General features: G+C 36.7%; 1 protein-coding gene across 1 annotated transcript in view; it reads left to right on the top strand.

Moving 5' to 3' along the window:
* LOC107566841 (copine-8) overlaps nucleotides 1–10,002 on the top strand; it is a 180,693-nt gene extending 170,691 nt beyond the window's left edge. Inside the window, exon 20 of the mRNA XM_016252400.1 lies at nucleotides 9,309–10,002. Within this exon, the coding sequence (XP_016107886.1) occupies nucleotides 9,309–9,497 (189 nt within the window). The 3' untranslated portion in view covers nucleotides 9,498–10,002. The remainder of the gene's footprint in view (nucleotides 1–9,308) is intronic.
* The last annotated feature ends 3,543 nt before the right edge of the window (nucleotides 10,003–13,545 follow it).

Raw genomic sequence — 13,545 nt, 5'->3', positions numbered from 1 at the left:
AGAGAGAGAGAGAGAGAGAGAGAGACTTTTAAACATATCCTTAATCACCAGAAAAAAATAATCAGTAATTGTTTTTTGTTTTTTTCATAACAGCTTAAGAACTCTCTTAGGCCTAGATATAAATATATAGGTATAAACAGTCCTCACTTTAGATGAGCTCACAAAAATAGATGGCTGGCAGCTTCTAAATGTTTTATAACTACCTGACCTAATCATGAATTACAGCAGGAATATGTTAATAAAGTATTTATTAACACACTGAGCACCTATTATCATGTGTTTAAATAAAAAGATTTATACATTTATAAATATAAGATTTATAAATGTACATTTAAATAGTTTATTAATCATTTACATACACTTTCTAAATGATCTTAAGAACTCCTAAATAACTGGTTTGTATATAACTTACTCATTTAGAAATGATAAATTGATCATTAATAAAGTGTGAAAATACAATTATTAAACATTATAGATATGCTCAAGAACAAAACATTTATAGCTGTATTGATAAACTGCTTACTAATGCCTATTAATGTTGGACCAATGCTTTATAAAGGATGAATTGACTATTTACTAATGCTTAACTAATGATTCATAGTGTGCAGTTATTATAAAGTGTTAACAATTTTTTTAATGTTTAAGTTTTGAATATTAACTGACATTAATACATGCTATATAATTATTGTTCATGTTAATTAATATAGTGAATGTTAATAACTGAAACCTTGTTGTAAAGTCTGTGTGAGGAAGGGGGGAGGTGGGGGGCTGGGTGAGTGTGTGTGTGTGTTGAGAGAGTGGGTGAGAGAAGCGGTGGGTGAGAGAGAGAGTGAGAGAGAGACTTTTTAACATCTCTTTAATCACCAGGAAAAAAATAATCAGTCATTTTTTTTCCCTCCATTAAAGCTTAGGAAATCTCTTAGGCCTTCTCCTTTTCTGTCAGTTTTTGGGACAAAAAAATTCTAGAAGCACTAAATTTACAGGGAACCGACAACATAATTTGGTAACACTTTAAAATAACTGCACGCTATGAATCATTAGGTAAGCATTAGTAAATAGTCAGTTCATCCTTTCTGAAGCATTGTCCCAACATTAATAGTCATTAGTAAGCAGTTTATAAATACAGTTATAAATGCCTTGTTATTGATTTATAAACATATCTATTACAAAGGAGATTTAAAGGCTCAGTTATCTTCCTAATAGAAAAAATAAACAAACACAACACAGAGAGATACAGAACTCAGAATATTTATTTCAAGATGCAAAAAAAAAAGAAACTGTACACTTTATTTGTTTTCTATGAAACTGCAGAGGTTTATTTTTCATTTTTTTTAATCAAGTGAACAGTTGTACGGTTTCATTTTTTCAATCTTGAAAAAATATTTTTGTGTTCTGTATCCCTCTGTGTTTGTGTTTGATTAACTTTTCTGTTTGGAAGATTAATGAGATTTTATATCTCCTTTGTAAATGCTTTACAAGGTATGAACAATCCTCACTTTAGATGAGCTCACAAAAATAGATGGCTGGCAGCTTCTAAATGTTTTACAACTACCTGACCTAATCATGAATTACAGCAGGAATATGTTAATAAAGCATTTATTAACACACTGAGCAACTATTATCATGTGTTTAAATAATACGATATATAAATATACATTTAAATAGTTTATTAATCATTTACATACACTTTCTAAAGGATCTTATGAACTCCTAAATAACTGGTTTGTAGATAACGTAATAATTTAGAAATGATAAACTGAAAAGTATGTAAGTATGTATATACAATTTATGAAAATGAATGAAAATACAATTATTAAACATTATACATATGCTCAAGAATTATAGCTGTATAGCTGTATTTATAAACTGCTTACTAGTGCCTTTTAATGTTGGAACAATGCTTTATAAAGGATGAATTGACTATTTACTAATGCTTAACTAATGATTCATTGTGTGCCAATTTATTTAATGTTTAAGTTTTGAATATTAACTGACATTAATACATGCTATATAATTATTGTTCATGTTAATTAATATAGTTAATGTTAATAACTGAAACCTTATTGTAAAGTGTTACTAAAGTTTTATATATTGTTCTGTGTATGTGTGTTTCACAGTTTTGATGGTTTGGATTAACCCTTTAATTGCCGTATCCCTTAAAACCAGACTGCCAGACGGTTAGTGTAAATGCATGTGCCCGCTGTGCACCGTTCCCCTGATGCCTCCGGGGTGGCGTTTGCACTGACGGCTTGGGCCCGCCATCGCTGCTTGCAGCTATATTTCTTCTTCTTCTCCAAAGTGAATCGCATTTTTGAGGGCCTAAACATTCTCCAAAACTCATGAAACTTTGCACACACATCAGAACTGGCGAAAATTTACATCTGATATGGGTTTCAGAAGTGGGTGTGGCAAAACGGCTCGATAGCGCCACCTGTAAAATTTCAACGGAGTGCACTTCGAGCTACGTTTTACATACATGTACGAAAATCGGTACACATGTGTAACACACCATTGCCTACAAAAAAGTATTTTGGTACAAAATCCAAAACCCAACAGGATGTACGTTATTTTTAATTGACTGTACAATTTTTGTGCAGTTTTTGACATTTCCAGGCCTCGTACTTTGACGAACTCCTCCTACAGTTTTAATCGGATCATCTTCAAATTTGGTGAGGGTCATCACAAGGCCTTTGTGACGTTAAATTGCGAAGATTTTGAGTTTTTATCAAGGGGCGTGTCCCTGGCGGCCTGACAAAGTTTGATGTTTTGCCATGAAACAGGAAGTTGCTGTAACTCAGGCAAGCAATGTCCGATCTGCCCCATACTTCACACGTTGATAGGTGTTATGTCCTGAACAAGTACCCATGCCCAAATTCAGCTATTCTCATAGCGACACCTGCTGGCAACAGGAAGTGACATGCTTAACACTGTTATGGACTCCTAGGAACATATAAAAATTTGTCAGCAACTGTAACATAGGCTGCCAATATGCTAGAAACATTCTAAAACATGCTAGCAACACTTAGCTAAGTGCTAAAGCATGATATTAATGCAGTGAAAGAGGCCGTTTTTGTAACTCAGGCATGCAGTGTCCAATCTGCCCCAAACTTCACACATTTGATAGGTGTTATGTCCTGAAAAAATACCCAAGCCCAAATTCAGTTATTCTCATAGCGCCACCTTCTGGCAACAGAAAGTGACATGCTTAACACTGTTATGGACTCCTAGGAACATATAAAAAATCGGCAGCAACTGTTTCATAGGCTGGCAACTTGCTAGAAACATACTAAAACATGCTAGCAACACTTAGCTAAGTGCTAAAGCATGCTATTAATGCAGTGAAAGAGGAAGTTACTGTAACTCAGGCATGCAGTGTCCAATCTGCCCCAAACTTCACACATTTGATAGGTGTTATGTCCTGAAAAAATACCCAAGCCCAAATTCAGTTATTCTCATAGCGCCACCTTCTGGCAACAGAAAGTGACATGCTTAACACTGTTATGGACTCCTAGGAACATATTAAAAAGCGTCAGCAAGTGTTAAATAGGCTGGCAACATGCTAGATACATACTAAAACATGCTAGCAACACTTAGCTAAGTGCTAAAGCATGCTATTAATGCAGTGAAAGAGGAAGTTACTGTAACTCAGGCATGCAGTGTCCAATCTGCCCCAAACTTCACACATTTGATAGGTGTTATGTCCTGAACAAATACCCATGCCCAAATTACATTATTCTCATAGTGCCACCTGCTGGCAACAGGAAGTGTCATGCTTAACACTGTTATGGACTCCTAGGAACATATTAAAAATCGTCAGCAACTGTTACATAGGCTGGCAACATGCTAGAAACATACTAAAACATGCTAGCAACACTTAGCTAAGTGTTAAAGCATGATATTAATGCAGTGAAAGAGGAAGTATTTGTAACTCAGGCATGCAGTGTCCAATCTGGCCCAAATTTAACAAGTTTGATAAGAGTCCTGTCCTGAACACATCTACACACCCGTATTCGGTTATAGTCGTAGCGCCGCCTCCTGGCAAGAGGAAGTGACATGTTTAACACTGTTATGAACTCATAGCAACATACTAAAATGCATGAGGAAGTGTTACATAGGCTGGAAAAATGCTTGAAACATGAAAAACATGCAAGCAACACTTAGATAAATGATAAAGCATGCTATTAATGCAGTGAAACAGGAAGTGTATGAAACTCAGGCATGCAGTGTCCAATCTGCCCGAAACTTAACATGTTTGATGACAGTCCTGGCCTGAACACATCTACATGTAAAGATTCAGTTTTAGTGATAGCACCACCTATTGGCAACAGGAAGTGACATGTTTAACACTGTGCTGCACTATTAGCAACAAAGTAAAATATGCCATTGTGTGCTAAACATGCTAGAAATGTGCTCATACATGCTAGCAACACTTAGCTAAGTGCTAAAGTATGCTATTAACACCATCAAACAGGAAGTTGTTGTAACCCTTGCATACAATGTCCAATCTGACTCAAACTTCACATGTTTTATGAGAGTCCTGGCCTGAACTCATCTAAAAGCCAATATTCAGTTATAATTATAGCGCCACCTGCAGGCAACAGGAAATGTCTTGTTTGACAGTAACTTAAACATGCAATGTCTGATCTGCCCTAAACTTAAAATGTTTGATAAGAGTCCTGGCCTGAAAACATGTACATGCCAATATTAAGTTATAATCATAGCGCCACCTACTGGCAACAGAAAATTACTTGTTTTACACTAACTTAAACATGCAATGTCCGATATGCCCCCCCAAACTTCACGTTTGATAAGAGTCCTGGCCAGAACACATCTTAAGGCCAAAATTCAATAATAATCATAGCGCCACCTGCTGGCAACAGGAAATTACTTTGTTTACACTAACTTAAACATGCAATGTCCGATATGCCCCCCCAAACTTTACGTTTGATAAGAGTCCTGGCCAGAACACATCTTAAGGCCAAAATTCAATAATAATCATAGCGCCACCTGCTGGCAACAGGAAATTACTTTGTTTACACTAACTTAAACATGCAATGTCCGATATGCCCCCCCAAACTTTACGTTTGATAAGAGTCCTGGCCAGAACACATCTTAAGGCCAAAATTCAATAATAATCATAGCGCCACCTGCTGGCAACAGGAAATTACTTTGTTTACACTAACTTAAACATGCAATGTCCAATCTGCACCAAACATCACAAGTTTAGTAAGAATACTGGCCTGAAGACATCTACATTTCAATGTTCAGTAATAATTATAGTGCCACCTGTTGGCAACAAGATATGCCATGCTTTACACTAACTCAAACATACCATGTTCAATCTGCACCAGACTTGACATGTTTAATAAAAGTGCTGGCCTGAAGACAACTACATACCAACATCCAGTTATAATCATAGCGCCACCAACTGGCACCAGGAAGTTTGGCACATGTAAATGACTTTGACATATTCCTCCTATATTTACCACTTATTGCATATTGCCCACTGTTTGCTGTTTTCCTAAAGCCCGGCGGTGGCGGTGAGCCCGGGTGCGAGGGCCCGTTCATCGCTGCTTGCAGCTTTAATTCTTCTTCTTCTTCTCCAAAGTGAATCGCATTTTTGAGGGCCTAAACATTCTCCAAAACTCATGAAACTTTGCACACGCATCAGAACTGGCGAAAATTTACATCTGATATGGGCTTCAGAAGTGGGTGTGGCAAAACGGCTCGATAGCGCCACCTGTAAAATTTCAATGGAGTGCGGCTCGAGCTACGTTTTACGTACATGTACGAAAATCGGTACACATGTGTAGCACACCATTGCCTAAAAAAAAGTCTCTTGGTACAAAATCCAAAACCCAACAGGATGTACGTTATTTTGAATTTACTGTACCATTTTTGTGCAGTTTTTGACATTTCCAGGCCTCGTACTTTGACGAACTCCTCCTACAGTTTTAATCGGATCATCTTCAAATTTGGTGAGGGTCATCATAAGGCCTTTGTGACGTTAAATTGCGAAGATTTTGAGTTTTCGTCAAGGGGCGTGTCCCTGGCGGCCTGACAAAGTTTGATGTTTCGCCATGAAGGCATTACCTAGGAACATATTAAAAAGCGTCAGCAAGTGTTAAATAGGCTAGCAATATGCTAGAAACATACTAAAACATGCTAGCAACACTTAGCTAAGTGCTAAAGCATGCTATTAATCCAGTGAAACAAGAAGTTACTGTAACTCAGGCATGCAGTGTCCAATCTGGCCCAAAACTTCACACGTTTGATAGGTGTTATGTCCTGAACAAATACCCATGCCCAAATTACGTTATTGTTATAGTGCCACCTGCTGGCAACAGGAAGTGACATGCTTAACACTGTTATGGACTCCTAGGAACATATTAAAAAGCGTCAGCAAGTGTTAAATAGGCTAGCAATATGCTAGAAACATACTAAAACATGCTAGCAACACTTAGCTAAGTGCTAAAGCATGCTATTAATCCAGTGAAACAAGAAGTTACTGTAACTCAGGCATGCAGTGTCCAATCTGCCCCAAACTTCACACGTTTGATAGGTGCTATGTCCTGAACAAATACCCATGCCCAAATTACATTATTGTCATAGTGCCACCTGCTGGCAACAGGAAGTGACATGCTTAACACTGTTATGGACTCCTAGGAGCATATAAAAATTCGTCGGCAACTGTTACATAGGCTGGCAACATGCTAGAAACATACTAAAAAATGCTAGCAACACTTAGCTAAGTGCTAAAGCATGCTATTAATGCAGTGAAACAAGAAGTTACTGTAACTCAGGCATGCAGTGTCCAATCTGCCCCAAATTTAACAAGTTTGATAAGAGTCCTGACCTGAACACATCTACGTGCACATATTTGGTTATAGTCATAGTGCCACCTGCTGGCAACAGGAAGTGTCATGGTTAACACTGTTATGGACTCCTAGGAACATATTAAAAAGCGTCAGCAAGTGTTAAATTGGCTGGCAATATGCTAGAAACATACTAAAAAATGCTAGCAACACTTAGCTAAGTGCTATAGCATGCTATTAACACCATCAAAGAGGAAGTTGTTGTAACTCATGCATACAATATCCAATCTGCCTCAAACTTCACGTGTTTGATTAGAGTCGTGGCCTGAAGACATCTACATGCTCATATTCGGTTAAGGTTTTAGCGCCACCTACTGGCAACAGGAAGTGACATGTTTAACTTTGTGATGCATTATTAGCAATACTGTAAAATATGCCATTGTGTGCTAAACATGCCAGAAACATACTCAAACATGCTAGCAACACTTACTAAGTGTTAAAGCATGCTATTATTACCATGAAACAGGAAGTTTTTGTAACTCATGCATGCAATGCCCAATCAGCCCCAAACTTCACACGTTTTATAAGAGCCCTGGTCTGAACACATCTAAAAGCCAATATTCAGTTTTCTAATTATAGCGCCACATGCTGGTAACAGGAAATGACTTGTTTCGCAGTACCTTTAACGTGCAATGTTTGATCTGCCCTAAACTTCACATGTTTGATAAGAGTCCTCGCCTTAACACATCTTAAGCCCAATATTCCGATATAATCATAGCACCACCGGCTGGCAACAGGAAATGTCTTGTTTTACACTAACTTAAACATGCAATGTCTGATCTGCCCCAAACTTCACATGTTTGATAGGTGTTCTGTCCTAAACACATATCCATGCACATATTCCATTATAGTCATAGCGCCACCTGCTGGTGTCATGGTTAACACTGTTATGGACTTCTAGGAACATATGAGAAAGCGTCAACAAGTGTTAAATAAGCTGGCAATATGCTAGAAACATACTATAACATGTTAGCAACACGTAGCTAAGTATTAAAGCATGCTATTAATGCAGTGAAACAGGAAGTTACTGCAACTCAGGCATGCAGTGTCCAATCTGCCCCAAATTTAACATGTTTGATAAGACTCCTGTCCTGAACATATCTACATGCCGTATTCGGTTATAGTAATAGCGCCACCTGCTGGCAACAGGAAGTGTCATGGTTAACACTGTTATGGACTCCTAGCAACATATTAAAAAGTGTCAGCAAGTGCTAAATAGACTGGTAACATGCTAGAAACATACTAAAACATGCTAGCAACACTTACCTAAGTGCTAAAGCATGCTATTAATGCAGTGAAACAGGAAATTACTATAACTCAGGCATGCAGTGTCCAATCTGCCCCAAAATTAACAAGTTTGATAAGAGTCCTGTCCTGAACACATCTACATGCCTGTATTTGATTATAGTCATAGCGCCACCTGCTGGAAACAGGAAGTGACATGTTTAATACTGTTATGGACTCCTAGCAGCATAATAAAAAGCATCAGCAAGTGTTAAATAGGCTGGCAACATGCAAGAAGCATATTAAAACATGCTAACCAAACTTAGCTAAGTGTTAAAGCATGCTATTAATGAAGTAAAAGAGAATGTGTCTGTAAGTCATGCATACAATGTCCAATCTGCACCAGACTTCACATATTTGGAAAGAGTCATGGCCTGAAGACATCTAAAGGACAATATTCAGGTATAATCATAGTGCCACCTGTTGGCAATAGGACACGTCATACTTTATACTAACTCAAACATACCATTTTCAATCTGCACCAAATTTCATATGTTTGATAAAAGTGCTGGACTAAAGAAATCTACATGACAAAATCCAGTTATAGTCATAGCGCCACCAGCTGGCAGCAGGAAGATTGGCACATATAAATGACTTTGACATATTCCTCCTATATTTACTACTTTAAATGCATATTGCTTGCCGTTCGCTGTTTTACTAAAGCCACCACCTGGCGGTGAGCCCGGGTGCGAGGGCCCTTTCATCGCTGCTTGCAGCTTTAATTATTATAATTATTATTATTACTTTTGACATGGGTGTTAATTATTTTTACGTTACAATATTTGATTTTGTTATTATAAATACTTTTAGCTTACCCACTACTATATTGTTGAATTAAGAATGTAAACGCATTATAATTGTAAATTTTTAACAGCAATCACTCCAAAAAAATGTAATAACATTGTGAGACTGGGCCAATAATTCTAGTTTGTTATTTATAATTGTCATTCAAGTTAATAGTAGGTTGCTGTCTATTTATTTTTGTTTTTTTCTTAAAAAATTTGTTCACCCCAAAATTGAAATTTTCATAATTTACTCACCTTCATGTTGTTCCAAGCCTGAACAAAATCACTTAAAGATTAAGAGCCATATTTCTTCAAAATTAAAAAATAAATAAATATGAAATATACCTTTTTTTTTCTTTTGCAGTTTGTTCCATTCAGAGACTACATTGATCACACTGGGAATCACATCCTCAGCATGGCCCGCCTGGCCAAGGACGTTCTTGCTGAGATCCCAGACCAGTTCCTATCCTATATGAGGACCAGAGGAATCAACCCGTCTCCTGCTCCTCCTCTGTGTACACCCCCAGGACACCCACTGCAAACTCAGATCTAAAATGGGCCCTGGAGCGAGCCTTGCAGTATCTCAGTATCGCTTTCTCAATCACTCAGTGAGATGAAGTTTTCCTCAGCTCTCAGCTCTTTCTGTCCCTTTCTCTTTGCACTATGGGGGCTGTAGATGGACAACATGGTTAGACAGGGTTCTGAGAACAGGTTTACTTCCATTACAGGCATTCTCTGTCAAGATGTTTCTCAGTTTCTTTCTCTGTCTCTCAATGCCTGGCTAGCTTGTTTCTGAGGGTTTGATTCTGAGCTTGTTTCATTGTAGAATGAACGTGTTTCTGGCTAACTGCGTAAAGGAGGAAGTTGTATGAAGGTAAGGAAAAACTAAAGAATGAGATGATGATGTTGCACCCTGTCTCAGAACAGCAGAGCAGCTTCCTCTTCCTCAGACCAGGAAGAGGCTAACAAATCACCAGTCGCAAATAGACTGTTGTAAATATCTTCTGAAGTAGACTATTTCCGTCATTTCTTATCTCTTCCTCTCTTTCTTCTCTGAGCTCTCACTCAATGTTTACATGTTAATGATTTTCTTACTGTTGGATCTAACTTTTATAAGCGTATATCTTCAACATGAACTTTGCCGTGCAAATCCTTGCAGCGTGTTATCTTTGCCATGTCCGTCAGGTGTCCAGGGGCTGGTGTCGTTGCTGAAAACCACATTTCTTGCATGGAAATGATGTGCTCAGGCATGCGATGCATGTTGTGCAGCATTCATGTTATTTGGCCTTTTCTTGTTCTCTCTTTTCTCTCACTTACTTTCTCTTTCTCTTTTTTTTTTTTTTTGCCCTGGCAAAAGCACGATAGATGGGCACCTCATCGTGTATAAAGAACCTCATAGGACTCAGCGTGCTTCATTACATTTAAATCTGAGCAGCTGCTCTCAAATAAGAGCCCAGTGGTCAAAAACACAGATACCATTATTATTTTGTATTGTTTTTATTGTTATTATTTTATGTCTTATTTTAAAACATTGTATGGATGTTTTGTCATTTTCTCTTGATTTGGTGATGCTGTATTATCGTTTTCCAATAACATGTAGATTCATCCATCATATTTGATCATTACCTGGTAGAGTTGCCCAAAGATCGTGTCAAAAAACACAAAGCTTATTTCGAAATCCTTCTTCTTGGATTTCATTGTTAATATTTAAGTGTTGAAACCTGATAAGATGCAGAATTATACACCTAATTTAAGTTTTTGTTTTCTAGAAGTGTTTTTGATCCCATTGATCCCATTATTTTAGAAATGTGCTGTTATTATCAGGAAAATAATTCTTTAAAGTCTTCAAAACTCATCTTTTCTCTCCACACCCAAATAGTTACAAAAACTGGAACACTAGTTCAAAACATGACTGTCGTCATTTGTTTCTAGCAAATTAAGTGAATCATATTGACTTCTGGTTTATTATGATTCACTTCATTTAGCTGAGTTATTTTATTTTATTTTTTTCTATTGCAAAATACTATCAATGTTTTTGTTCTAAAACATTCACACATAGCAAATGTGAATGTTCCAGTATGTAGCAACTAATTTTTTTTTCTTCACACATTAGTGTAGTGAACTATTTTGGGTAACAGCCTCAGGTTGAAAGGGAACTTTCCCCGTTCCACTGCTTTTCTGGAATTCAGGATTGTCATTCCAGTTGTGCTGCTTTGTCACACATACAATATTCACGAGATGTTAACACATAAAGTAGACCAAAAAAGCATTCAGACGCTTGTGCCAAATCTACTGAACCAATGTATGAATGTCATTTTAAAAAATCTAAGGAAGTATAATTTTAATGAAGGAAAAAGCATTTAACAAACATCATTATTTTAAATTTAAAGTGATATAATACAAGACATCAAATTAAATAAAAATGGTTTTTGGTTATCAGTTATTGATAGAATATCAATGTGTTATCACGGTGTTTACAAAGTAACTTGTAACCAGATTATTTTAATATTATAATAATATTATACTAAAAATGTTTTGTTGACTGCTTTTCTTTCACTATAAACTCAACTCATTTTAAATGGAATTCATAAGTAGGCACAATTTATATTTGTCTACAAAACTACTTTCCAGCATTTAAGCATACCACTTAAAAAAAAGTTTTTAAGATCATGATAGACACAAATTCAGTCACAGAGTAATAGCTGACGAATGATGCATGTGTGAAAAGCAGCACTTGACCCTGGTGGTGGTGGTGGTGGGGAGTCAGTTGATGATAGTATCTCTCTTTTAGGAATGTTGGCTCTCAACATTCCTTTACTTTCCTTCAGCTCTGTTCCTCTCTGCATTGCTGGTGCCATGGCAACTGCCACTTTGGCAAGCTTATTCACCTGTGAGTATGCACCTGTGTGTGTGTGTGAGAGAGAGAGAGTGTGTGTGAGCGAGTGGATGTCAGCTCGGCAAGCATCATCGAAGTGTTTTTAAATTTGTGACAACACATGAAATTTGTTTACTGAAGATATCCAAATATTATATTGTATGCTGTTCATATCTAAATATTACGTGCACTATGTTTGCATGTACAGTTTTACAAGAGATTCATCAGTTCTTTTGTTATTGTTAGTGTTTTGAGTAAAAACTAAAAAATCAAACAGGAAAATAACTGTACAAATGGCCTTAATCTCTCACTGAATTCTTGAAATTGTGTGATGCCTTCAGATATAAATTGTTATATATTTTGTGTCAGTGTATAATTGCTTTCTAGTGTGTATTTTCTTTGCACAACTCATGTATGAAAAAAAATTTATATTGTAATTTTTGGAATCGGTGATTAATCAAAGAAAGCATGATTGAACTTTTGATTGTCTAGTAAATCCATATGATGAAATTATTTCTGTATCAAGTACTAATTTTGGAATAAACATTCTTAATATATACACATTGCTTTATGAGTCGGGAATGGCATTTGCTCATAATACAAGGGTGTTGTGGGTGGTTGCCAGGGTTATATGCAGTTGCTAAGGAGTTCTGATTGTAAAATGAATGTATCATGTTATATTCATATCAGTTGCACCAATATATTATGGAACAGGTTACATGGTGAATTATACTTCACCTTAGACATTTGAACAAACTCATAACCCTAATTATTAGCAAAAGTAATAGTGACACATATAGAAAGTACATTAGAGGTTCTAACCTAAAATGTCAGTCAATTGTTCAACTGGAGAATACAATCATGTGAAGTTTATGCTCTTGTAGAGCGTTTCAAATCAGTCGCTTGCAATCCCATGTGTATGTCTTAAGAAAGCTCCCTATTTAAACTGCACACAACAAGGCAGCTCATTTGAATTTGGAGCAGAGTTTATGTTCCCATATTCCCTCTCTTTCCCTAACTAGAAAGCCATTAGGAATAATAACTGTTTTCCATATTGGTGTGACACTCTAATTACAGAAGGAGCACATTGGCTGGCTGGTAAGCTCCAATTATATCAGGCTGATGAGGCGAGTGGTCCTGGAGAAGGTACAGAGGGTCACCATGAACGTAATCAACCTACCTGCTGTACTTGGTTTCTTCTAAAAGTCCAAGTATTCTGACGTTTGATTAGCACCAACATGTACACATTAGAATCTAAAAGACTTGCAGACAGATATGTACAGTTTGCCGTAAAAGTGTAAAGTGTGAACCACCCATCATCAAATTATTTCACATGACACCTGGATAACGAAGTGGCCTTTAAGTCTATTTTTATATACTATGACAGACCAACCAATTAGTTCCATCTTACTTTGTACTTAACACTTGCATGGACTGGCATACAGTTGGTCGTACAAACCGGGCGGCTTTCCAGTATCGCCTATACAGATTTAATTGGCTTTAGAACTGGCATGAAAATAAATGAACTTTTAATGTTTGGAAAAGAATAATGGTCTTTTCACTGCTTCCATAAAGCATGGAACAAAAGCAAAACATCTTTTTATAGATCGGTTGCACTTAGTGATTGCTGATTTTAGTACTGTGCTAAACCTATATCAAAGAAATGCTTAGAAATAAAGACCTTGTTGATGAATGAAAGTACTGTACGAATTATAGACTTTCTAGA

The sequence above is a fragment of the Sinocyclocheilus grahami genome, unplaced genomic scaffold (genome assembly GCF_001515645.1).
Source record: "Sinocyclocheilus grahami isolate Dianchi unplaced genomic scaffold, SAMN03320097.WGS_v1.1 scaffold1104.1, whole genome shotgun sequence".
Classification (NCBI taxonomy): domain Eukaryota; kingdom Metazoa; phylum Chordata; class Actinopteri; order Cypriniformes; family Cyprinidae; genus Sinocyclocheilus; species Sinocyclocheilus grahami.
Note: the sequence above shows the minus strand (reverse complement) of the source record. Positions and strands in the feature narration are given on the sequence as shown.